Source organism: Pygocentrus nattereri, chromosome 19, assembly GCF_015220715.1.
Source record: "Pygocentrus nattereri isolate fPygNat1 chromosome 19, fPygNat1.pri, whole genome shotgun sequence".
Lineage (NCBI taxonomy): Eukaryota > Metazoa > Chordata > Actinopteri > Characiformes > Serrasalmidae > Pygocentrus > Pygocentrus nattereri.
The window spans coordinates 11,111,652-11,139,526 of NC_051229.1; the positions used below are offsets into that span (position 1 = coordinate 11,111,652).

A 27,875-nucleotide genomic window follows, 5' to 3' on the forward strand; every position below is an offset into this window, starting at 1 on the left:
AATATTGATTTTGCATCTGAGGCGTAAACATGAAGCTGGACCTTCTTTGTGAGGCTGTGTGTGAGATGTTAATTTGTAAACACATATATGATGGTCTGAACAGCTTGTGAAATTCAACCCGAGGCCTCAGACTTTTTACTTCAGGCTTGACAGGGTGAATCCCAGTAGCACGCCATATTTTAGTGTATTTTTTCCTGACTCACTAATTCTACTTCTTACTGCTTTCAGTTTTATTTTGACCAATGTATGTATTGTAGTTTCTTGTTAAGTTGGATGGTATTTTTTCCAAGGTTTTCTAAAGCTTGTCCAAAATAGCAGCAGTTGCTACAAAAGAATGCATTTTTAGCAGAGCATGGTCCTTTGTGCTGATCTAGGATCAGCTCTGCACATTGATGCTGTAAGACCAAAATCTTGTATCTCCAAAAAGGATAACTTTACATATGTACTTTACGTTTAATGTAAATCAGGAACCAGACTTTTTTTTTTTTTCAAGCAATTCTGACCCACTTCTTTTGATCCATTCATGAAACTTCCACACAATATAAAGGACAGTAGGTGTTTTCAAAATGGACATATGAGGTTTTGGTCCGACAGAAGTGATATCTAAGTGCAGTCTGTTGTCATTTAGAGACACTGCAGAGCTGATCATAGATCAGGAGCAAACAGCAGCATCTGCTTGGACCGTTGATGTGTTTGTTTTTTTTGTTTTTTTTTTCATTAGCTGATATTTCATCTGGTTTAATTACATTTTCTCTATAAGTCCAGAGAGACTTCTGTCCAGTGGGCACTCTCCCCTACACAAAAATGTACCCTTTTGTTAATGGGCTTTTATGGAACCTAATGAAATCAGGTGTGTGTCTTTTGCGAGTGGCCTGTAAAGACATGCATTGTGTTAGTGTTGGTTGGTTATTGGCTTTGATACTGAGCCACTGCACTCTCAAACCATTCAGTCTTGAACTCCTGTGTGTGTGTGTGTGTGTGTGTGTGTGTGTGTGTGTGTGTGTGTGTGTGTGTGTGTGTGTGTGTGTGTGTGTGTGTGGTATGCATGATGTGAGGCATTTGTGTAGATATTAAACTACGAAACCAAATATTATTTGTTATGTTGATATATGGGATTTACCAAAATGTAATAGCTTTATTTTAATACAGTGCAAAGACAAAAATAGGCCTAGGACCTAAAGTAATGCTTTATAGCTTTATAATCTGTTTTTGCAGGGCTGCATTTTGAAATCGGGTTTCATCTGTGATACATTTCAGGTTTTGAAGCCTTAACAAAAATCTGTACCTGTTAATGTTTGTGATGTTTCCCATTGTTTCAAATGTACAAGACTAAAAGATATTATATTTTCATCTTAAATAAACAGAAAAAAGTCTGTTCTCTTATCATTTGCTTATGAACTTGATATAAATGGATGGACATATACCTGTTTGCACTAAAACCAATCTTCTCTGGTTATTGATATTTTAAAATGGATCTTTTGAAATGGATATTATACTAGATATTATTAGAATTATAACTCCTCCTGGCGCTTTTCCCACAAAAGTATATAAGTGGGGGGGCGGTCTGTAGTGCTTACTACATTTATAAAAGGACAAAGGGAGACAACTGTGAAGACCTGATAAACTAGTCACATTCATGAGCTTCTAATATGTATTAATTGTAACCCACCCATCCAATTTACAAATACATTTACATAAACATCATATACAACTGAGTCCTTTTAACATGTCTCTTGGCTTTGGTTAAGCCAGCAAGTCTGTGTCCCTTTCTAGAGCAGAATTGGACAACCCTCACCAAGGACTCCAGCACTGTATGCACACACTTAAAAAAAGATGGTTCCTCATGGGTTCTTTAGTAAGGGCTATTCTATATAGAACCATTTCAGGCTGAAGTGGTTCTTTGCATGTTGAAATGTTTTTCAGATTGAAGGAGAATATTCTATATGGTTCTATATAAAACCAAAACAGTTCTGCAAGCTTGACATTGTATAATATAATAGCAGACCCATTTTGATACTATAACATTTTCAATAAGGTTCTACATAGAACCACGTACAACTCATTCTCCATCTAAAGAACCATTTCACCATGCAAAGAACCATTTAAGCATGAAATCGTTCTATATAGAACCATGTCTGGTTGGGAAGGAGAACATATCTGAAAAACATAAGTATTCTTAACCAGTGAAGAGCCAGCCTACACTCTTAAAAAAGATGGTTCTTCAAGGGTTCTTTAGTAAACAAAATGGTTCTCTATAGAACCATGACCACTCAAAGAACCTTTTGTATGACTAAAGGCTTCTTTGCATCATGAACATGTTCTTCAGATTACTGGAGAATGTGTTTTATATGGTTCCATATAGCACCTTTTTGAAAATGGTTCTATATACCACCAAAAAGAGTTCTTCTATTGTTACAGGCTTAAAGTCGTAACAGAACTTCAAAAAGGTTCTGTATAGAACAATCTATAGCACATTCTTCATTAGCCTGCAAATGGTTTCACATAGAACCATGAACACTCAAAGAACCCTTTGCTTGAATAAACTTGCATCATGAACGTGTTCTTCAGATTGCTGGAGATTGGTTCCATATAGAATCTTTTTGAAAGAGGTTCTGTATAGCATCAAAAAGGTTCTTGTATGTATTGTGACATCATAACAATAGAAGAACCCTTTTAAAAAAGGTACTACATAGGAACAGCTATAGTACATGCTTTATCAATCTGAAGAACCGTTTAACGATGCAAAGAAACCTTTGATACTGCAAAGAGTTCTTTGAGTATTCATGGTTCTACACAAACATTTTCTTTACTAAAGAACCACAGTTTTTCGAGTTTAGCATAATTGCCTTAATAAATGTGAGTGTTAATTCTAATATCTTATTTCGATTAAACCGTGCTTTATGTTGGTAACTGCCATTGTTCGGTTTTGTAAGATGTGCTCTATATACGTGATGAACCAGGCTGGCTATAATGCACATGCCCACAGAAGAACACCCTAGTTTTTGATCATATTAGTTCATGGGCTGCTCGTTTTTCTCAACAGAGCTCATCCCCCAAAATAAGGCATACTTTATGCTCTTAATGCCTTGAGGGCACAATTTAATCGAGGTCTGCCATACTGGCCTTCCTAAATGTGAGCTGTGAGTAGACTATTGTCTGTCTCTGTGAGCTTTGTATTCGCCCCCACCTGTTTTCATAAAAGCCCCGCCCCCTCCAAGAAGATTAGCCAATCCCAGCTAAAGGGGTTACATTGAGTGACAGGAGGCGAGGTAACACCAGCCAATCCCAGCGCGCAATAGGCGGGTCTTGTCTTAATACGGGTGGGGAAAAAACAACAACACCCCCCCTCGCCGTGAGGAAGGCGTGCCGTGTTCTTCAGTCGCCGCAGTCCAGCAGTGGTGACCCACCGAGCTGGCCAGGCTCATGGCGACGGCACCGGTCAAGCCGCGACCCGGCGGGACTCGAGCACAGTTACCGCCCTGCTACTACGAGGGGTATCTCGAGAAACGAGGACCCAAGGAAAAGGTAGTGGAGCCGTATTTTCTCTCTCCTCAGACTAGCCTGTGTTCACCGGCTTGTCGCTTCCATTGCACATGTATGTGTTCCCGAGTATTGTGTGGATGGGCGAGGCGACGCGGAGAATGACAGCTGGCTAGCGGCTCCTTCGTCGGTGTAGGGCAGCTGAACTTACCACTTCAGCACCGCTGACCAAAATACGAGGCGACTGGAATCGTCTGAAGCAGCTGGAAACTTATTTTGGTGCTCAAGTTAAAGCTTATTATATCATGACTATGCGAGTGTAACAGTGCTGACTAACCAGCTGTGTCACATTGTCTTTATACAAGTTGCAGTTGGCTTGATTCTCGCAGTCAGGGGACCTGGATGGATGGACACACCTTACTGCAGATTAGTCATTCACACGAGTTTATATTGCTGATTTTATAGAGTATTTCCACTTACTTCTTTGTTATTGTAGCTAAACGTTGCTGTGGTACCCCCAATCCAACCTTAACTTTACCCAGGGACCAAAAGGCAAATCTTTATACTTTTTCAAATAAAAGATGATGTTGATAAAAAGAGATGTTTCCTACTGGGAACTGGCCAAAATATGGAAGACCATTCCTGCCAGGTAGAAGAGAAGGCCTACTTCTTTTTCTCTTTCTGCACGGCAGCAGTATGTCTAAAACTTGGGCTTGGTATCTCTCAGCTTTGATCCATTGTCTGGAAATTTTGACCTACTGTATCAAAATTCTTGCAAAATTTGACTTAGTATCTCAAAGGTGACTTTTGTTCTTGAGATTCTATGTCAAATTGGCTTATCTTCTCAAATTATGACTTGCTGTGTAGAAATAATGACCTTTTTTTAATGTGACTTCCTATGTCAAATTTTAAGAAAGTAAGTACTTCAACATTTCAAGAGGAAGTAATTTCAAGATCGTAAGTAAGGAATAACTCTATAATAAGAATAATAAGACTCTATATTAAAATAGTAATTAATTTTCTTTATAAGTCAACGTTTTTGACCAACCAGGAAGGACGGAGGAAACTTTTTTCTGCTTTACCTGGCGGTTAATAATGAAACCAAAAATATCATGGTATCCAAGAATATCACAGTCTGTATTACGCAAAGTTCATGAACTCTCTCTGCTAAGAGTGTCAAACCCCAAGTAGCTCGTTTTGACATGACTGTATTATAGCACAGTATTATAAATTAACCAGAGTTAACCAGACAGAAAGTACCATCCCCAAAAATTAAACCAATGATTTAATTAGTTTTGAGTGATTTTATTGATTGAATTATTCATTCAGTGAATGCCATTCACTGCAATTAACTCTCAGAATCTGACTATAATAATTAAAACGCATTAGAAAGCTAAAAACAATGTGCTTGGTGAGACTTAAACTACTAAGTTATGGGCATCATGTCATAGATATTGTCATTCAAGTCTATCGCTGTAACTGAAATGCAGTATCACAGTATTTTAGTGCCACGATATACCAGTGTAGACTATAGTACTACACACACAGACACACACACACACACACTATAGAGGTAATTCAGCCTAATACTAATAAACACCTCTATAGGCCATGAATGTCCCTGTGTCTCGTGATCTGAGCAGAGCACTAGATATATATTGTGTTGGATTTATTTATGGATGACTCATTTGGTGTGTGATGCGATTTCTTGGAGCTGCTCTGTGGGGAATTTGATCTTGCCAACTGCAAAGTGACACAATCTGCTTTCCTAGTTCTGTAACAGGGTTTGTTTCTTCACTCCTGAAATTTGGTGACTGCAGCGTTGCTGGAATGATGGCTAGTAATGGGCAAGGGTACTCAAGTACTTGGTTAACCGTTCGAGGTGCTAGTATTCAAAATCCCTACTTGGTTCTTCTTTGTTTCATCATGACGACTGAGAAGACATAGAGGCAGACAGTCATAGTCACAGTCGTGTTCCAGCAGTACTGTAAAATGTGTCGAGTTTGCTCATATTTGTGAGTGTTATGTTGTACTTGTGTCAGAAACAAGAGTCTGAATGTGGGCATGTTGCCAAGGATGTGACTATTGCTCTCATGGCTAAATAAGTTACTTTAGCTGATGTTACTTTGGTCCATAGACAGTGAAAGTATATTTCTCTGACAAACTAATAAGTTTACACATCGTCCATCCACTGAGATCAAAAAGACCACATGTAATAAGACAGCAAATTCTCATCAGGATACGGTGTTACCTGTTAGCTATAGATAGCTAATCTGAGGCAACCCTTATTATGTTACTCATCTGACACCAAAACCAATTTCAATAAAGATGTTCAATAAAGCTGTCAGATATCACGATGATGTGAGAAGTGCTATTAACATGGTGTGGATATGATGCACGTTTTCTCTGATATGTAAACAGAAATATAACTAAGCTCTTCTTTAAGCAAATAGCTAAATCATTGTGGACACTCGCATCATGATAAAAATAAAAATACGTCATTGTGTAGCCTCACTATTTTCTGTCTCAGTGATTTAGGCTATCAAAATATTCTACATACAGTTTAATATAGGGTGCTATATATAAATCTGCTCTATGTTAGGACATTTTGACTTTGGTAGAATAATTCACACACTCGTCACCGAAAAGGGGAAGCCTAGTCCTACGTTAATTTCAGCTGTGTCTTTGCTTTAGTTTTTCCCTACCCCATGGTTAATCGATTATCCGTCCATTAACCCTTATGGGTGCTCAGTATCAAAATCAGTCAGGATGCTCATCCCTACCCTGCAGACTGCAGGTCAAAGCTGCATCCTGAGCTGTGTGACATGATTTATGATTAAGTGTGAAGCATCAGCTGGTCCTTAAGTAAACTGTAATGGGGGGAAAGTGCAGAACAAAGAGAGACAGACGTAAAATTGATATTCAGAGGGGACCGAGGTTCAGGTGCAGAGGGGCTGTATGCATGTGTGGATGTTTGTATGTATGAGTGGAGGGGGATGTGAGGATTTGGGACAGCTGTGCTCTGTGTGTGTGTGTGGGTGTGTGTGTGTGTGTGTGTGTGTGTGTGTGTGTGTGTGTGTGTGTGTGTGTGTGTGTGTGTGTGTGTGTGTGTGTGTGTGGGTGTGTGTGCCCTTGGGGGCAGCAAGCTGCCACTGAGCTGCGGATTTGGTAAGACAGGCTGTAGAGAATTAGGAGAGTGCAGAAATTACAGCCCTTTCTCCTCACAATCAGGAGACGAGCAAGCCAGATTAAGGGGGTATGTGTGGGGGTGGGGGGCTTGGCAGATGATGAGACGATGGTGATGAAACTGATGAAAGCTTTAAATGCAGATAGTGTGTTTAGGTTCAGTGTTCAGTGCCATTATTCTGAAAGGACCACATGGAGAATTAAACAGGAGGTAGTCTTACAAGCCAGACTACTGCTTATCATCAGAGAGTCTGGTGTGTTTCATAGTTTACTGTGGCCAAAAACCGCAACCACCTACTTTAACAGGAATGGGCCGTTTGACTGACATTCAAAATAGGCAACCACAGACTGTTTAGGGTAGAGCTGGGCAATCAGGGATCTGCATTGTGACTAATTTTGATATTCAAGTCTCTGTAAAGGTTAATGGATGGACGAATGGTTATCCCTATGGAAGAAAAAAAAAACAATGACCCAATTAATTTAGGGCTGCAGGCTTACCAAGCATTGGAAAAATGAACAGCTGAAAACCTAACCTACCTGAGTGGATAAATCTGGTTATTGTGAGTGTGTTGAAAGAATATTCAAAGAAAACTCAATGAAAGATGCGTCTTCTGATGATGTAGGTAAATTATCTACTATTGTCATCATATCTTCATCTTCATCATGTTGTTTTTTTGAGCCTCTGCTTGTGATGTTAATTTGTGGACACATATGGTCTGAAAAACTGTCGTGACATCTGACCCAACACCTCCGACGTTTTACTTCAGACTTTACGAGTCGACTCCCAGCAGCACGCCGTATTTTAGCTCAGTCGTACTGCTTATTTCAGTATTTCCAAAATTGTGCCATAGACAAGCTTAAGTACAAATAGTCAAGCATGTTATCATATTGTGATAAATTCCCACACAGTGTGCCACAGTCTGCTTTTCAAAAAAAATCTAATTTACAGTTTTTTTTCGTACCACATGAAGACAGTCAGCCAAGTGTTTGGTGTCTGAAGTTTGCTTCATAAATTTTGCACTGGAGTAACAAGGCTAATGTAACTAACACTAACATGTGATGGAAACTTATGAGCACTAACTAGCTTCATACAAATTACATACATAAATCATATCACACTTGCCTCAAAATCTGTCAAAATGTTTTGCTTTTGTGGTCTCTGACTCTGTATGTAAATAGTGTCATTTCTAAACAGAAATCTTATTCTTTCACAGGTCTCGCGGCGTCTGTGGACATGCTTGTGTGGCAACACGTTATATTTCTTCAACAATGCCAAGGACACACATGTAAGCACTGCAGTGGAATTAACAGAGCTTACAGGAACTGTAAAGTGAAAGTAGTTCACCTGGATACCAGGAAGACGACATAGTGGACCAAGATGTTGCATAAAAATGCAGATGGTTTATTTTACTTTTGGTAAACAGCATGACATCATTCGGGTTGTTATCACTGCGTTGGCCGAGATTAGATAAAAAAACAGATTTATGAAGTGTCCTTACGGCTTATCTTATCTTATGAAAGTGAAACCAACCTTTCGAAGTTTGCAGTCTGCTGTCGGAACAAAGCCTTGTATCTCAGAAAAAGTATCTTTACAGGAGACGGAAAAACTTTCAGTGTTATTTAATGGAATTAAATTGTAGGAGTCATTTTTTGACTGTTCTGTTCCATTCACTAGGGTATATTTTGGTGTGTCCACTTGAATTTACGTGACCAAATCGTAAGGCAAATTATTTAGTAACTATATGAATGAACCAGTTTTTATTTATTTTTTTGTATAAGTTCCCTTCAAATTAATAGAAATGTTTTATAATCATACACATATTGTTATATGCTTCCAATTTACTGCTGAAAGCCAAAAATCTTAGATGCTCTTTGTATTATTTTATAAAAATAATTTTTACATGTTTATAGTTTATAGTCCAAATTTGTGAAAAAATTATGAGTGCAGCTTCTTTTATTATAAGGGTTTAAAATTACATTACCCATCTATTTGACTGGAAAGAAGATAGTTACATATGACACCCACCTTTTGAATGTATCTTATGAAATATGAAAGTTATGAAGAATATGACGAAGTGTGTTTTGGAACCACCTGTGGTCTCAAGGAGTTAAAGAGGTTAAAATTTTAATCGCAGATTAGTTAATCACTGTTTAAAATTAACATTAACCTAAAACCTTGAGGAACAACTTTGCAGCTCTGAACTCTGTTGAGTTTTATTCTTGTTGGTGCAGCCCACCCTTCTGTCACAGTACTTAAAAGTGATGTGTGTGTGTCTCCCCCCATGCAGTATGTGGAGAAGCTGGATCTGAGTGGGTTTGTGTCTCTGATTGATGACTGCAGTCGAGACAGGAATCTGGAGGCGGCCAGACTGAACCTGCGCATGAAAGATGGAGAGATCAAACTCACAGTGAGCAACTTTCAGCACTAATGACAGAAAAGCTGCTCCACTCTTTGTAGATTGATTCATACAGTATCAACAGGGTGTAGTTGTCAATTAAAATCAAACCTAGAGAACAAGTGAACCAACAACTGGGAAACAGACATCAAAAGGGGTTCATTGTTATACGTTCTATCATGAAGTCTCACAGATGATGTCATACAGTCTACACTTCTGTACTTTCCACCTCTGTTCTCACAAAGACTACAGAGCTGGCAATTACCAACTGTACATTTACGAACTGAACTGCTACCATGGTTGAGGCTGTACTGGTAACCCATGTTAAGAAGAGCAATTTAGTTTTTTCATTAAAAATCAAACCACTTTGCGAGACACAACATTTTCTGTCAGTTTTATTTAAGTAACGTTTTACCATCTTTACTGAAAATATGTCTTAATATGTGCTAGTATAGACTAAAAAATATAATGTAAATGAAAACGCAGGCTTGATTTGCTGTGCTTTAAGGTTTAGCTCAGCTATAGCCACTTTTCTCGCATCTCCGGCAGGAAACTTCTCTGACAAATTAGAATATATAAACAAACACACACATTTTCTAAACTTCTTATCCTTCTGGGAAGAAGGCAGGATACACCCTGGACAGATCACCAGTCCATCATAGGGCAGACATACAGACATATACAATCACACACACACTCACACCTAGGGGCAATTTAGTGTGTCCAGTTAGTAGAAATAGTATAAATCAGTTATAGGTTAACAATTTATTTAGTTTCTCTTCCTATTTTGTGCAGAATTGTTGTGAATAAGAACAGAAAGCCACTAATAACAAAAAGTTCAGAGAATAGAGGCTGGGGTCTTCACACCAGTGTCTGATGGGTTGGACTAATTTGTTAGAGCCAAAGAAAAAATCGCAACTCGATTGTGTCACTTGTTGCTAAATCATTGCAGCTATGAATTGCCAACTTCCATAGGAAATGACTGGTCACCTATCACTCTGTCACCTGCTAACATGCACGCATGGTGATTCGTGATTCAGTTTGTTGGCTGTACATAAATGTTTTCTGAGTTTTGATTACATAATTAACATTAACAAATAATATGGTGTTACACCACAGCCTCCAATCACCCCCACCTACCATGGAGAAAAAAGAATAAGCTAGTTTAGCGACCCTCCCTGATACCCTCTTCCATTAAAAAATACATCATCACCATACATAACCATTGAACTTAAAACACACATTATGTGTTAAAATAGTGATGATTGTTTTGTTAATTAAAACATTATTTTATAAAGTGCAAGTCGGCTGCTTTTTTCTCCAATAGGCTTTGACACATAAAACAATAAAACCATGTAAACAGTGTAAAATAATACGCGTCCAGTTAACTGGAAAACAACCTGGCACTGAATTAAAGGTCATAAAATGTTGCTGGAAGTGATCTTAAATTCTGTGTAGGACAATTTGCTGCCTTATCATTCACCTCTATCTCATAAGTCCCAGAGTCATATAACCGCTAAGGCAATAAACTTCACTAAACTCAAGTTTCTTTGACTATTCCAGGCTAACACATCAAATGACTGTTAATTTAGTGCTAGATCATCATTTCCCAGTTTTATACAGCCAGGTGAATGTTGAACACAGTTGTCTTTACTGGTAGAGAATCATGTTAAAAAGCATAATCTGCATTTAAGGTTTAGTGACAATAATCCTAATTCCATTATAAACATTTAGAGGTTGACAGCAGTCAGTAATATGGTATTTCACTGTTTTTGTGTCTTTTTTTTAGGCTCCCAACCTGGAGGCACGCGAGTTGTGGAAAGGATTCCTCTATTCTGTAGTGGATGTGAGTACAGCATATTTTTAAATGAGCTTAAAGGCAATATCAGCTTACTTTGTTAATCAGTTTATGCTATAGGACATGTGAATGTGCTCTTGATGGAACAGTATTATTCATTTAAATTGGGAGATTTCTGCCATTTGCGTTTTGTCTGTTGAATTTGAGTTGGACGTGACGCTGATGACAAGTAATCCGTCGATTTCATGCAGAATAAGAGCACGTTTTTCATCAGTGGCTCCTTGCTACAGCCCTGCCCCACACAAACCCGTCTCTTTGGTTGTGCCTGTTTGTTAGTGAGCTAGCTAGTGTGTAAAAACACAACTCACACAAAGTAATTGACTCTAACACAGTGCTTACTTTACAAAAGATTAATTCTACAATTTCACATAAGTGAAACTTGTTTATAGAGCTGCTCCTTTTTGCTCTGGGTGGGTTTGAGGCAGCTCTTTTTGTCACCTGTGAATGTGAACGCTGTCCAGCTTCTGACAAGAAAAAAAAATATATATCTACTACATATACTACTACAACATCTACTAACATTTTATTTTAAATATACAGTTGTAAGTTTACACTTTGCTAAGTTTATCTTCCATTTTTAATGCAAAACTGTTGCAAATAGGAACAAAATCACAGGAAGAACAAAAGGTTCAGAGATTAGAGGCTGGGGACCTCTGGGGACATCTGTTTGGGCCAATTATTTAGATCTCACTGCATCATAATTAATTTGCAAACATCTCTCCATATTAAATGACTGGTTACTTGCTGCTAATGTGATTCTGCTGGGCAGAGAGTGCAAGTAAAACAGATTAAATTCTTTGTGCATAGTTTGTTAGCAGCGCAAACTAATAGCTGACAAATACTAACATCGTTTAACGTATTTATCTATCATAGCCACCCAGCCACAATACAATACTTTAGCCGTTGTTAATGATGTTTAATTCCTACTTATGTTAGTCATTAACAGCTTTTCTTTGTATCGTGAAGCGGTTTGAGCTGCATTTTAATGTATGAAAGACGCTATATAGGTAAATGTTATCATTATTATTATCATTACACTTACCATCATAGTAACCGTGGGCTGTCCTGGTTGAATGTAACTTTTCCTCTGTATCTTATACAGATTCAAAATCTGATTTCTGCTAGAAAACAAAACTTAAAAAAATTATGTGGGATTGTTTGCATTGACTTTATTAAACCACTGTCAATCATTTTGGAGCCTGAAATGCTCACATAATCCTGATCAGGCAGAGAAGTTGAGTTTTTATAGCTTTTCACTTCATTTGAAATATTGTTTTGGTTTTGATTTTTTTCCTTCAATTCTAACTTTGGTTAATGATCATCAAGTCACAAATTTTTAAAATTGTTGAAAATGTTTTAATATTTGCAGTCCAGTCCCCAGACAGCGTTTACGTCTGTACTCATTTGACTTCTGAGCTCAGTTTGTTTTTGATCTTTGGTTATTCTGTTATTTTCTGCTTCTAGTCATTTAAAATATCATCAGCCATAGACCAGTACATACCTTTCAAACATATACACATGGTTCTTGTACATTTGCCTGCACCCAAAAAACCTTTAGTAGTGCAATTTTATCTTGTAGCTTTGCATTTTAAAAATAGCACTTTATCAGGTTTTGTTCCAGTGTGTGAATATGCAAATTTGGACATTTCTGTATCTAAGTGATTTTTTTTTTTTATCATTGTCTACTAAAACAAATAATTCTACTAGTTCAGAAAGAGAGAAGACAGTGCAGGCAAACTTGCAGGGCGTTAAAACAGTATAAATTAAAGGAAATATGTTACTGTTTAGTCTTTGAGAGAACAAGGTCAGCTTGTGTAAGCACTTTTAGCTCAGCAAAACAATGGACACCATAAATCACATTAATCATGAGCTCTTAATCCTCCATTAATGCATTGTTCAGTATGTTAATGCTTTTGGAATGTGCTGCATGTTTGTCTTTCTGCAAATGTGCACCCAGAACCTCAGACCATAGCCTTTCTTGACTTTAGGTTTTTTAGGTGATAAAGGGTTGACTGTGGAAGGGTTTATACTTTAAACCATCTAAACAGACTTTATTGACTTTGGTTATTTCCTGCTAATTAAAATACTTAAAAATCCTACAACCATTTTGTGGGAATATCTTGATATTGATGTTGTGCTCATTTTAGTGATTTAGTAGTTGTTGAAATGTAGTTTTTCTGTACAGTGTAGTTTGTAGGTAACCTTAGTTCTTGTTCTTCAAAATGTGTTTGAAATGAGGTTTGTTATGAGGTCAAATTGCAGAATGTCAGCTTTAATTTGAGGGCCTATCTTCTGTAATAATGCTGGGCCAGCTGTCAGATTAAGGCTGACACTCAAGGTTCACAGCCATTATTTTGTTTATAGTAACCAAAATAATAAACGCTGTGTCTCTGCTCAAATTCTTATGGAAGGCCCTGTATTTCATACTTTGTTTTATATGAGATTCACATTTATATATAGCAACATTCTTTATATAATGCAATGTAAAATTAATACACGTATGAAAGAATGATTATTTTCACAGTCTAAAGTGAAACACGTCTGCTTATTTTTTACTATTTCTCAAGTTTAGAGTAATGGTCAAGATGCCCAAACTAGAAAATGTCTAGGCATGTAGCAATACACCTAATTTCAGGTTTTTGGTGTTCTAGGCATTAAAACTATATCCACATGTCCTACATAACAATCTCTCTATACAGTACACTAATTATTTTGGCTCAGAAAAACATAGTGTTGTTTCAGGCAGCATGTCCTTGTCCACTTTATCATTTTTTTTAATACAGTACTGAAATCATTACACCCTTAGAAATAACACATGCAGCTGTATGCAAAGTTTGAATACTCCTGGCCGCATGACCTGTTTTGTTGACTTGAAGTGAAAATAAATGAAAAAACAGCTTCTACAAACTTAAATATGGCCTTTTCTGCAAAAATGATGGCACAATTTCTATTTATTAGCTGAGCTTCACATTGGAAAAATAAAACATGAAATGTGCCAAAACTTACAAAGGCCACATTTTATGTTTTCTTTTTCTGCCAACATACGAACATACATTCAGCAAATAAACAGTTACTGCATTAAAATGTGCTGAAGTGTGTTCTATGTAGATGATGTGTTCATTTATTTTCTCTTAGAAATCAACAGGATTTAATTTGACCAGGGGTGCTTAAACTTTTGCATTTGGCTATATAAAACAACTAGAAATATTGACCTTATCTATATATAGACTTTTGAAATAACTAATGTTGGGGAGGAGGACCACATCTGAATCTAGTCTAAATATCCAATATTATCATATGCTACTGGCAGATGATTATACCTTATAGATTAAAACAAGCAAAATTATCTGCCAGTAGTATAAGACTGGATAAAAACGTTGTAAGCTGTATAAAAGTATTTAAAATGTTTAAAAATATTCTTAAAACTATCTCAAGGTGAGGAATATTAGGTATTGACAAATTTTGTTTTTAACTTATTTTGTGCAGTGCTCTCTTTTCAGAGAAGAGTGGAAGCTGCCCAGAACTCAGTGTTAAGCCTTGCGTGTTTAAGATACAGAACATTCAAGTGGGTGTTTACCCATCTTTTGACTGTTGTGGTATAAGAGTAATCTATAAGTGATCCTCTTTGTCTGGTCTGTAGTTGGCAGTGCCCACAACTCTCACCCTGCTACCAGGGCAGCTGCACATGCTGAAGGAAGTGGTGGAAAAAGAGAGGCAGAGACGAAAACGCTCGCTCTCCAGAGCACCCTCCTCCCCCCTCTCTCTGCCTCTGGTGGGGGAGATCCCTGCGTGAGTATTCTCTCTTTGCATGTGTGTGCATCTGTGCATATACGTGGTCCCCTGTATATTTGCAAAGATATTATGTTTAAAATATATGTAATCTAGTAATGTCTTCGCCATATCCCTCATAAAGAGTTTAAAATTAGTGAACACATTTGCTTTTTATCTGGCATGTATTGAGTGTGTTAATCTGCTTAGAGAGATTATTAAAGGTCAGTGCTCACTGAAAGCGTTTTCTGAAACGTGGTGGAACAGATTCTGTAAACCCAGCCGTACTGGCTCCTCTAGGTGCATGTCTTAAAACTCTCAAAATGCCAGCCTTTCTGTCCTCATGCATTTTTTATGCATAATTTTTTCAAAGTGAAGTGTAAACTACAGAGAGATCCTTTCAGATCACACACTGCTACTTCCTAGAGCCTTGTTACCTTTGTTTAACATGATAATAACTAAAATGTCTTGATCTGGTTGGCCTAATGCAACTGCTACTAATGATGTGTCATGATTATACTTTTAACAGTTAACAGAGTTACTGTAGTAATAGCTCCCAGTGACAATAAAAACTTTACTGGTTCTGCAGAGAACACACTTCTGCACACTTTAATGCACAATTACTGTTTATTTGCTGAATTTAACACATGGAGAGGGCATAACATAAAATGTGCAAATGTTTTAGCATATTTTTTACAGGTCTTTCTAACATGTTAAACTGAGCAAATACATCAAAATTGTGCATTATAATTTGCAGAAAAACTGATAACTGATGTTAAGAAATTTTCACTTACACTCCTGCGTATATGTTTGAGTGAAACAAAAGAGTCTTATGTGTATGGATGTGTGTTTCTCTGTGTGTGCATAGGTGTTTCAGGCCTGTCTCTCGTACAGAAGCAGAAGTGCTGTTAGAGAGGCATCCGGACTGTGGGAACATGCTGCTGAGGCCAGGAAGAGACGGGACGTCCCTTGCTGTCACTACACGACAAGACCTCAATGGGTACGGCATGAGAGGAAACTGCCTACTAGGGGCAATTTCATAGTTTTCAGACCAATTGAAATGTTCCACAATTGCTCATAATAAAATGACATTATATTAAAGGGACCCATATACCACATTAATTTCTTCACCTGAAGTCCTCTTATGATATCTGTGTGGTTTTATTTTCCAGCCTCTCTTTATCCTTTAGTTAACAAAATATTACAAAGGTTTTGTTTTGTCACTTTGGCTTCAAGACTGACATGTGTAAATGATCTGGCTGCCCTATTTTGTGTCTTGGGTGTATACAGTAGTTTGCAAAAATGTGGGCGTCCATGGGCAAATGGCATGTTTTATTGATTTTCTACGTGAAAATAAGTTAACATGTCCTCTGTAGAGAGCATATTTCTTCACATTAAATAATTACTGTTTATTTGCTGAAGTTAACTTAATGGGAAAAAATGCTTGTTAACCGCAGCAAATTATTACTAATTGTACAGTAAGATTTTCAGGCAGTCGTGGGCTGGAGGTTGGGGAACTGGCCCTCTGACCGGAAGGTTGCCAGTTTGATCCTCAGCGCCGACAGTCCATGACTGAGCAAAACACCTAACCCCCAATTGCTCCCCAGGCGCCGTGGATAGGGCTGCCCACCGCTCGGGGCAAGTGTGCTCACTGCCCCCTTCTTTGAGTGTATGTGGTGTTTCACTTCATGGATGGGTTAAATGCGGAGGTGAAATTTCCCCGTTTGTGGGATTAAAAAGTGTCACTTAAACTTATTTGAACTTGTTCCCTATAGTAGCTGAGTTTTCAATTATTCTAATTAGAAAGTCAACAAAACGTGTCACTTTTGTCCAGGAGGTTTGCATGACTGTATACGTGTTGACTTTGATGACATCACAAAAACTGCTAATGTAAAACAGGCATTTAACAGGTCTTTCTATATATATAGTGTATTTCCTATACACTATATATAAGTATTTACTCATCCAAATCATTGAATTTAGGTGTTCCAATCACTTCCATCACCACCCACAGGCTTATAAACCCAAGCACTTAGGCATACAGACTGCTTCTACAAACATTTATGAAAGAATGGGTCGCTTTCAGGAGCTCAGTGAATTCCAGCATGGTATCATGATAGGATGCCACTTGTGCAACAAGTCAAATCATGAAATTTCCTCGCTGCTAAATATTCCACAGTCAACTGCCAGTGGTATTATAACGAAGTGGAAGTGATTGGGAACGACAGCAACTCAGCTAAAAGGTGGTAGGCTACGTAAAACGACAGAGAGGGGTCAGCAGGTGCTGAGGCGCATAGTGCGCAGAAGTCGCCAACTTTCTGCAGACTCAATCATTACAGAACTCCAAACTTCATGTGGCCTTCAGTGAGGCCACAATGAGTTTCCAAGGCTGAGCAGCTGCATCCAAGTCTTACATCACCAAGCACAATGCAAAGCGCTGAATGCAGTGGTGTAAAGCGCCACCACTGGGCTCTAGAGCAGTGGAGATGTGTTCTCGGGAATGATGAATCACACTTCTCCATCTGACAATCCAATAGACAAGTCTGATTCCAGGAAAATGGCACTTGTCTGACTGCATTGTGCCAAGTGTGAAGTTTGTTGAAGGGGGGATTATGGTGTGGTGGTGTTTTTCAGGAGTTGGGCTTGGCCCCTGTTAGAAATTCGACAAGAAGAGTCAGGAGACTGGAGCTTCAGCATTGACTGGAGTTTATTTCTACATACAGAGTATGGGTATAGCGCAGTCGATCAACAGTCAATCAGCAGGATCAGGAGTCTAGTCTTATTCGCATGCATGCAGATGATCATGCACAGGCACAGCTTGGTCATCAGTGTGTCACTAGTCCAGTTTGTTCAGCAGTCTATTCTAGTCTGGTCAGCAGTCCAGTCTAAGAGTATTTTGGAAGGACCTTATATACATTGAAAACTATGGGGGAGGAAGAAGGAGGAAAAGGAGTTTGAGGAGGGATAAGGAGGGGTTGTAGAAGGAGAATATGAGTAGAGATGTAGGGGGTAGAGATGGGGGGGATGATTATCACCTTAAGGTTGTGAGACAAAGGGTCGTTTCAATACGAACAAAATTGATCAGGCAAGGTGAAAGTGCAACCAGTTTCACCTTTCTGCCATTTGCTTAAACTCTACAATGAACATGGTTTAGACCTTAAGAAAATAACATAAGGGGAAACAACATATATTGAGAATATTTTCTCTCACCCCTTAGTTCCAGTGAAAGAAACTCTTAATGCTTCAGCACCAAGAGATTTTGGATAATTTCATGCTCCCAACTTTGTGGGAACAGTTTGGGGATGGCCCCGTCCTGTTCCAACATGACTGCGCACCAGTGCACAAAGCAAGGTCCATAAAGACATGGATGAGCGAGTTTGGTGTGGAAGAACTTGACTGGCCTGCACAGAGTCCTGACCTCAACCCAGCAGAACACCTTTGGGATGAATTAGAATGGAGACTGCAAGCCAGGCCTTCTCATCCAACATCAGCATCTGACCTCACAATTGAGCTTCTGGAAGAATGGTCAAAAATTCCCATAAACACTCTCCTAACCCTTGTGGAAAGCCTTCCCAGAAGAGTTGAAGCTGTTATAGCCGCAAATATTCAGCCCTTTGGATTAAGAGCAGGATCTCACTCAATTTCATATTGAGTGAAGGCAGACAAGCGAATACTTTTAGAAATATAGTGTATATTGTGAAACTTTGCCATGGTCATGTGCTATGTCTTTTATTTAAAAAAAGACTGTTTTCAATTATTATATGGACCCTTTAATATACATCAGGTACATTTTTGCCAGTATTAAGGTACTGTTTTGGTTTTACAGCAGTGATTTCTGTTTGTTTAACTGAGAAATGTTTATATTTGGGTATAAACTGCAAGAGGATGTTGCTTAAGCTGGAAGTGGGCATGATGTTCTTGGAATAGTGTGGAAAATATTCAAATAATCAGAACAGATTATGATGTTCTCCCAGTGTATGCGTGGGTTTCCTCCGGGTTCTGCGGTTTCCTCCCACTGTCCAAAGACATGCAGTTAGGTCAATTGAACATGCTGCATTGCCCCTAGGTGTGAGTGTGTGTGTGATTGTGTATGTCTGTCTGTCTGCCCTGCGACCTGTCCAGGGTGTATCCTGCCTTCTGCCCGATGGGATAGGCTCCAGCACCCACCCGTGACCTTGAGGGAGAAGCGGCTTAGAAAATGTGTGTGTGTGTGTGTGAGTGTGCGTGTGTGTGTGTGTTAGAACAGAATATGTCCATGAATAATGGTTTTTAAATTTGAATATACTCCTTCTGTCTTTATTTTTATACCTCTCTCTTACAGAAATTTCCTCTATTTTTATCTGTCTTTTCTTTACCCACTCGATGCCTCAGTCTTCTGCCTCTGAGGTTGTCCCTCTCTGCTTGTCTTTCTGTCTTTCATTCACTCTCCTTGCCTCAGTTTCTCGCTCACTCAGTTACTAACATGCTGACTGTCTGACTCACTCACTCACATTTTGCTGTTGGGTTTAGAATATTGTGTTTTGTTCTGTTGTTTGAGTTTTCTAGTGAATGTCTCCTCTTCTAGCTCAGTCTTTAGACACTACCGGGTGACCCAGAAGCAACAGGGCGGTTACATCATTGATGTAGAAAACCCGGTATGTGAGGATTCATCAGTTTCCACTGCTAAATATGAATAGACAGTGAGAGAAGTTCAAGACTGGAGGGAATGCTGAATCTCTCTATCTGTCACTCCACAGATACCATGTCCAACCCTGCATGATGTCATCAACGCTCTGGTAGAGAAGACCGCGGGAACTCTTCAGCCTTTTCTACTGGAGGAGCCTTATGAAGAAAATATCAGTATGCTTGACACATACATGCATACATACACATACAATTAATATACATATACCTTTCACACATACATGCAGTTATACACACTGCTAGGGCTGCATGATATGTATATAAAATGCAGTGTTCAATAAAGCTGTTGGAAATCATAATGATTTCTGAGAAGCAATACATTCATGTTATTAAATTAGTGTCCCTCTAACTAATCTCCTTTTGAGCAAAAAAATGCAAAATTACAAAAGCCATTTACTAATGTACAAATTAAAAATAATTAAATTCTAATAGGTACTTACATCAGAACTGTAAGCACTTTTTGTGCACTGTAAGGATGAGCAAGGACACAGTGTCGCTGATGTGAAGCACAGCTCTTATAAAGCATTAAAGACTGCTAATAGTGCCCTCTTGTGGCGAATTTGCAGTTTGTGAAATCTAAGTTGGTTCCACTTGGTGCTACAGTTTAAAAACAGTCAGCGTTTTTTTTTCAGTTGGCACAAATAAATATGTAATTTTCAATTCGGTCTTGCAAAAACAAATAAATATATATTTAATTCCTTAAAAAGCTCTGTATGATGATGCATGTTTGTTGTAACACTTGCCTTTAGTGAACTCTTATTGTTATTTGTTCTGAGAATTGTTATCACATTTGAATCACTTTTGGCTAGTAATTCAGGACAGTGTAGTATTTCAGCTGTGAACTTGCATGTTTTGTAACTGGATGGTTAAGTTACTCACTCTCCCTGTTAGTCTTTAATATGGTATGACATTGTAAACTAAGTAAGAAGCTAGCAAACTTTACAGGCTTATGAGAAGAATATTAATTTGTCAAATGAACATTTAAAACATGAACAAATATTATATCTCACACGCATCTGCTTGGAGGCTAACAAAAAAAATTCTGTGGAACTTGCCTTTGTACTTTCACAAATCCGTTACACCTACATTTAGGTCCATATATATTTGATACAAATTTTGTTTTTTTTACCTGTTTACTGAAACATATTCAAGACTTTCAGCTTTCATTTGAGGGTATCCATATTAAAATTGGTTGAAGGGTTTAGGAGTTTCAACTCCGTAACATGTGCCACCCTGTTTTTAAAGAGACCAAAAGTAATCAGACAATTGACTCAAAGGCTATTTCATGGGCAGGTGTGGGCAATTCCTTCGTTATGTCATTCTCAATTAAGCAGATAAAATGCCTGGAGTTGATTTGAGGTGTGTTGCTTGCATTTGGAAGATTTTGCTGTGAAGAAAACATACAGTCAAAGGAGCTCTCCATGCAGGTTAAACAAGCCATCCTTAAGTTGTGAAAACAGAAAAAACCCATCCGAGAAATTGCTACAATATTGGCAAAATCTACAATTTGGTACATCCTGAGAAAGAAAGATCATCAATGCAAAAAGACCACGGAAGACAACAGTGGTGGATGATTGCAGAATAATTTCCATGGTGAAGAGAAACTCCTTCACAACAGCCAAACTAGAGAACAACACTCTCCAGGAGGTAGGCGTATCAATATTCAAATCTACCGTAAAGAGAAGACTGCAAAGACTGTAAATACAGAGGGTTTACTGCATGGTGCAAGCCACTCATAAGCCTCAAGCAAAAAATGCTAAATTGGGCTTTGCTAAAAACATCTAAAAAAGGCAGCATAGTTCTGGAAGAACATTCTTTGGACAGATGAAACCAAGATCAACCTCTACCAGAATGATGGAAAGAAAAAAGTATAGCGAAGGCGTTGTACAGCTCATGATCCATAGCATACCACAGCATCTGTAAAACACGACGGAGGCAGTGTACTGGCTTGGGCATGCATGGCTGCGAGTGGCACTGGGTCACTAGTGTTTATTGATTATGTGAAAGTACAGAAGCAGTCGGATGAATTCTGAGGTATTCAGAGACACACTGTGTGCTCAAACCCAGCCAAATGCAGCCAAACTGATTGGTCGGCATTTCATAATACAGATGGACAATGACCCAAAACATAAAGCCAAAGCAACCCAGGAGTTTATTAAAGCAAAGAAGTGGAATATTCTTGAATGGCCAAGTCAGTCACCTGATCTCAACCCAACTGAGTATGCATTTCATTTGTTAAAGACTAAACTTCAGACAGAGAGGCCCACAAACAAACAGCAACTGAAAGCCACTGCAGTAAAGGCCTGGCAGTGCATGGAACACAGTGTCTGGCGATGTCTATGAGTTCAAGGCAGACTTCAGGCAGTCATTGCCAACAAAGGGTTTTCAACCAAGTAATAGAAGTGAACACTTTATTTACAATTATTTAATTTGTCCAATTACTTTTGAGTCCCTGAAATGAAGGGATTGTGTTTTAAAAATGCTTTAGTTCCTCACATTTTTATGCAATCATTTTGTTCAACCCACTGAATTAAAGCTGAAAGTCTGAACTTCAACTGCATCTGAATTGTTTTGTTCAAAATTCATTGTGGTAATGTACAGAGCCAAAATGACAAAAATGTTGTCTTTGTCCAAATATTTATGGACCAAACTGTACACCCACAACAGGTGCATTTTATATTAGCAGCTCTTTGCTGTATTTTCATTGTATAAATTCTGTCCTGTAATTCCACCAGCGTATATTTCCTCTAATGATGAGAACGGAGAGCGAACTCTGCACTGCGCACCTACAAGCACTTTCTCCAGAGGACCCGCACTTCCCCCCAAAGGTAAAGACCACCCTGTCGCTCTCATACATGCAGAGACACACAGGACCAGGTGTACATAAGAGCACAGGCACAGCGCAGAATGTGAACTGGTGAATGCTCTGATTTACTCAGACTGCAGCTTATCATGCAAAGTGAGCATACAGTAGCTCCACTCATAAATGCTTAGTCGTGAGGGGCAGAGCTTAAAAGAGGCAGTGAAATGATGGAGCAGTCAATAAGACGGAGACTAAACAGAAAATAAAACTTCAGTGATAAGTAAATTAAGTTCGTTCCCACCAGAAATAAAACTAGTTTCACAATTTCTTATTTTGCCACAGAAGTAAATAGAGTTTGTGAAACATTAACATGGACTTCAGGCACATATTGCAGCTACATTATGGCACGTTTTTCTTTGTGTTTTCTTACCTATGTACACCTGGTCCCGAGATTTGAAACAGTGTTATTCTGACATGCCATGAGCATCCCATATATTGCTTGTTTTGGCTCATGTGCTATTTTTATGCATAACACACAGGCAGAATGGGTCCAAATTGCTACTGAAACTGGTGCCAAAAGGCTTAAGCTGCATTGAGACGGTGGAGCATATTCTGCAAAAATATTAAATCTGAGCCACAAAGAGTTTTATAGAGTAGACAGTGTTATGGGCAGGAACACCACATAACACACTGCACTAAATGGACATACTTAGGAAATATTTATTGCATTTCTTTTTGGAGGAGACAAATGGGAATAGAAAGTCAAGGAGGTCTAATTCTTCTTAATCTGTCAATGTGAACATGAGCAATTTGAGCAACATTCAACACAACCAGCAAACACAGAAATGTATTATGTTAAAGTAAGCTAAAGTAAGTCATCTATTTCTCAAGATTTTTATCAACCCTCAGTGCTAATGTTGACGATGGTACATATACCAATTATTTTTACCAATTTAATTTTATTTTTCATCATTGAGCTGAATATTTTTAAATATGCAATATGATTAAAACTGTCTAATTTTACAGCCCTTTGTGCTCTCTAGTTCTGTTTCATCCACCCTCTTTTTTCAGGGTTTATCTTGCCGAAACTGACGTGATGAACAGAGCTTTTCTGCTCTGAGCATTTTTTAAATATGTGCGTGAGGATCAGCAGTGGAATTCACAGTTGCTGCAGTCCATGGCGGAAACAAGTGGAGCCCTCAAATTGTCCATCCTGTCGTAGAATATAATGGTGTTTGGGTTGAATATGCTTTGCCTGAATGCAGCCATAATTCATTGGGGCCTTAATATCATATTAAAATCTTTGTCATTTATAGCTGATTAATGTATTGTCTGTATATGTTGAGCAGGGCCAGAGAGATGGACATTGAGGTCACAGACTAAATCTCCTAGCCCGTCCCACAGATCATTAAGTCCTCCAGGTTCCCCATCCAGCCCAATGAGACGTCTTGTGCTCTCTCCATCACCACTGACACAGAGTGAGTGTTTAACACGCACACACACACACACAGCCTTAAAGACTTACAGTCCAATGATGTCACAAAAAAACCACATTTACATACATCTGCCTATTTAGCTTACAGCAGTTTACTGTGAAGTTATAAGAAGTGTTTCATTCCAGACCACTTTTTGAATGAGCCACAATACAGGTCAGCCCATCAGAACAGAGCTAATTTATGTGTATTAAAGGCTTAGTAGAAAACAGCCTGTTTTATTCTAAGAGGTAAAGAGAGGTTGAAAACAGCTTTGTTAAAATTAACTGCAACTGTTTTTGGTACATAAACCTACACAAACCCATCACCTTACTGGTAAAGTATAAGAAAAGGGTAGGATGTGGGCCCTATAAACATGTTAATGCCACTTCGACATAGTATTATTTACTATGTTAACGCATACAATTTGAGTACTTTCCGTTGTTCAATTCAGTAAACAGAATGTGTTTTACTGGGTTTCATTTTTACCATAGTATCACGTGGTATCAAGTGTTGTGACATTCTCCACATTGGTATCAATATTGAAGTCAAAATTCTAGTACAGCAGACCGGCTTCTTCCTACTGGGGGCATGTGCACACAGGCATACAGACAAACCAGACCAGAATCTACAGATAAGACGCTAGCTTTAGGCGCTTCAAACCAAGTAAGGACAAAATACAGCACAGATAAAAAGGTAGTGAAGTAACTTAACAAACAAGTAAAAGAGAAATACAATAGAACGTCTGTAACCTCCGAATATATACAAGAGAAACTTAACCTAATTGGTACTCATCCTCCTACATACTTAGGCTATACTAATTTGAATTATTTATATGTACAGAGAATATTATACGCAAGGCCTAAACTGTACTGTATGTCCAAAAGTATCCAGACACTTTAATTAGTGAATTCAGCTACATTAAGGTGCATTATTTGAGTTGTTTATATGTACAAAGAATATGATACACGAAATCTAAGCTGTACTGTCCAAAAGTATCCAGACACTTTAATTAGTGAATTTAAGGTGCACCCATTACTGACACAAGCATTGAATTGTACAAACACAGCCTGTATAATCTTCAAAGAGAAGCATTCACTTATAAGGGCAGTTGTGGGCTAGAGGTTAGGGAACCAGGCCTGTGACACGAAGGTTGCCGGTTTGATCCCCTTGGCTGACAGTTCGTGACTGAAGTGCTTGAGCAAGGCACCTAAACCCCAGTTGCTCCCTGGACGCTGTGGATAGGGCTGCCCACCACTCTGGGCAAGTGTGCTCACTGCCCCCTAGTGTGTGTGTTCACTAGTATGCATGTATGTGGGTGTTTCACTGCAGGGATGGGTTAAATGCAAAGGTCTAATTTCATAGTGTGCAAACACAGTTGGCTGATGTTCTGTTCTAAATTCAATAGATTGGGATACTCCATTCAATAGAATGGAGCAGCTACGCGTGAGCCTAAGGTCACCATGTCCAAAGCCAGGCTAAATGGGTATACAGCCACCCAGCATTGGGCTGGCAAGCAGTGGAGTGATGGATTAAGCCTAGTCCTACATTTTCCCTTTAATTCCATTCAGAATGCTGTATAGTCCCGACCCATAGTGCATATCGGGCACAGGAGAAGGCAAAAATCACTCTTATCTTTCAGTGTAGTTTAATGTAAAGAGATTTTATTCCAAGTGATTTTAAAGCATTTTTATTGGTCTCCATCATGAAATTTTCACACAATGTGAAGGACAGGTGGTTTGTTGAAATGGTGTAGAAAATAAAAATCAAGAAAAATGGAGATACATGGTTTTCTTTGGACAGCGACCATATCGCAGTTGTCGGAAGAAAACCTTGTATCTCCAACATGGTAAATTTACAGGAGAAGGAAAAAACCTACTTTACTTTTAATGTAAGTCAATGGAACCAGAATTTTTTCCAAGTCATTTTGGGCTGTTTCTTTTAGTCCGTTCATCATGAGCTTTATAGACAATGTAAAGAACAACAGGTACATTCAAAATATCTCAAAAACTGAAAAACGGCAAAAATGGAGATACAAGGTTTTCTTCCGACAACAGCGATATGTAATTATTCCTATATGTGCAAGTGTTATTTAAATTCTAAGTACAACATCTGGCTTGATTCCAGAGTAACTGTCCAGCAGCAGGGTATAGGTGGAAACAGGATGTGTCAGCAAGCCTCCAAAACATCAGTGTTAATTAAATTGTCCTTTAAAAGATAGCAGTGTCAGACAAAGAGATGTCACACAGTTTTAGAAAGCACATTGGCTAGTTTTACTTAACAACTTGATGCTGTATAAGATGCTTGTGTGATGATTTAGACCTGACATTTGCATAGTGCCAATTGCTAAAGCAAATATTTGATTACTTGTTTGCATTAGCCTTTTAGCTCTACGGCAAATGTAAAGAAGCAAACATCAGAGACAATACATGTCTTGGTTGATTGACCACATCCGGCTTCAGGAAAAAATGGTGTAAAATAGATTTCCTATAATCTCTATTACTCACCATAATACACAAAAACACACACAATCTCGACCCTCTTACCCACCATTATCCCTCTCTTTCTGTCCCATCAGCAGCTTTCACTGAAGAGCTAAAACAGAAGCTAGAGAAGAGGCGCACCAGTCAAGACTGACTTCTCCTCAAAAATCAGCAGCCAGCTGTCTGATTCTGCCAGTGCCTTGTTTGAATCAAGCTTGTCCATTGAAGTTGCAGCTGTGGAAGCAGAATCTAATTTTCATGGTGCGTCATTACCAAGTTGAGGATCGACTACAGGAACTTACTGTGGACCAATTTGAGCCTGATTGCATCAAACATGCCTTTCTCCTCAGGTTTTCACCTGCTTCCTCCCACCTCAGAGAGGCAGTCGATCAACATCTTCTCTTGCCAAGACACAAGCACATCAAAGCAGCCTTACACTGAGAGACTATACTGAATCACTACTGATTACAAAGAAGCACTGACTGTACAGTAACGTATGTTCTGCTGTTCTGATTTAACTGCTATACGTGTTCAGTAGGCTTCCATAGAGTTAGAATGACGTCACTTCTGTGGTTCCCTGAGTGTCCTGAAGATGTCAGCGTTTTAAAGACAACCCTTACGTTTTCAAATCGTTGGATGCATTCTGTAACCAGCAGGTGAAAGACCAAAATCTGAAATGTTATGCTCAGAATAGAACAAAACAACAATGAAGAGGAACTGTCAGACTGGGAAATTGATTATAATGTTTCCGTAGAGAGTCAAGTGTTTGTATTTGTGCTCCAGGTTGACTAACTAAACTGTGGTTGTCATTACTGGTTTGTCTAATGAACGTGCATGGTGCTACTGTTTGTAGATATTTGAATTCATGTGAGTATCGCTGTTGAATTTTGTTGTATTTATTGGAATTAAATGGATGATTTTTCACTAAGGCCAGCAGTCTTTTACACCCAGTGTAAACTGAGTCAGTTGTCAGTGCAGGACACTCAAATATAAAATTACTGGTGTGGATCTAAAGGGTGAGGGGTATGTCTTTAGTACATTCAGTTAGGATCATCATATTCCTGTACAGCTAAGTTTTATTGACTCCAGGCTTTCTATTTGTTTTCTAGTTTAAAATGTTATGTTATGAAAAAGTGCAAACACACCCTTTTCCCCAGCAAAGGTGAATGCAGCAGCTGGAACTGAAGGATCATGTTGTACCTTTGAGAGTAATTTTTAGTGAGTAGGTATTATAGTAGTACCTTACTAAACTACTGGTTAGAAACAAAGGTATAACATTTTTTAAAAGCCCATCAGAAAACTGTCCAATCAGGATTTTGTTTTCTGTGCTGTATCTGCCACTATGCAGACTCTCCCATTGGTTAGGACTTCACTGGCTTGACTGAATGCATCAGATTACCCACCAACTGTATAATTGTAGTACCATAAAGAGTAAAATATATGGTAATGTCAGTTAAAAGCCTCAAGTTTCAATGTTTTATCTAGAATGTCCAAAAAATGTTGATGTTAAATTGCTGTGACTTGGTGCTGACAAACTACAAGAACTGCATCATGGTGCTACCAGATATTAGCATTATTGTACAGATGTTTTCCTTGTATTTACCTGAGTTTTGAGAGTTATAGACCGAACGAAAAGCCTAGCGCTACAAGTCATGGCTCACCACTGTTTAGAGGTAGCTCACCAAAAATCAGGGCAAATAAAAGCATGAAAAAGCATCACTGTAAGAAAGACCAGAGAATACAGCA

General features: G+C 38.5%; 1 protein-coding gene across 2 annotated transcripts; it reads left to right on the forward strand.

Moving 5' to 3' along the window:
* Positions 1-3,358: 3,358 nt before the first annotated feature.
* On the forward strand, positions 3,359-27,143 carry stap2a (signal transducing adaptor family member 2a). Of its 2 annotated transcripts, none has more exons than XM_017707443.2 (11): positions 3,359-3,525; positions 7,881-7,952; positions 8,955-9,074; positions 10,852-10,908; positions 14,561-14,709; positions 15,557-15,688; positions 19,253-19,322; positions 19,425-19,527; positions 22,107-22,199; positions 23,524-23,652; positions 26,225-27,143. In XM_017707443.2, the coding sequence occupies exons 1-11, from the start codon at positions 3,424-3,426 to the stop codon at positions 26,281-26,283; spliced, it is 1,086 nt and encodes a 361-aa protein (XP_017562932.1). In that variant the 5' UTR covers positions 3,359-3,423; the 3' UTR covers positions 26,284-27,143. The 2 variants fall into 2 exon arrangements, with proteins under 2 accessions (XP_017562932.1, XP_017562933.1); XM_017707444.2 differs by having other exon boundaries at positions 26,228-27,143.
* Positions 27,144-27,875: the final 732 nt, after the last annotated feature.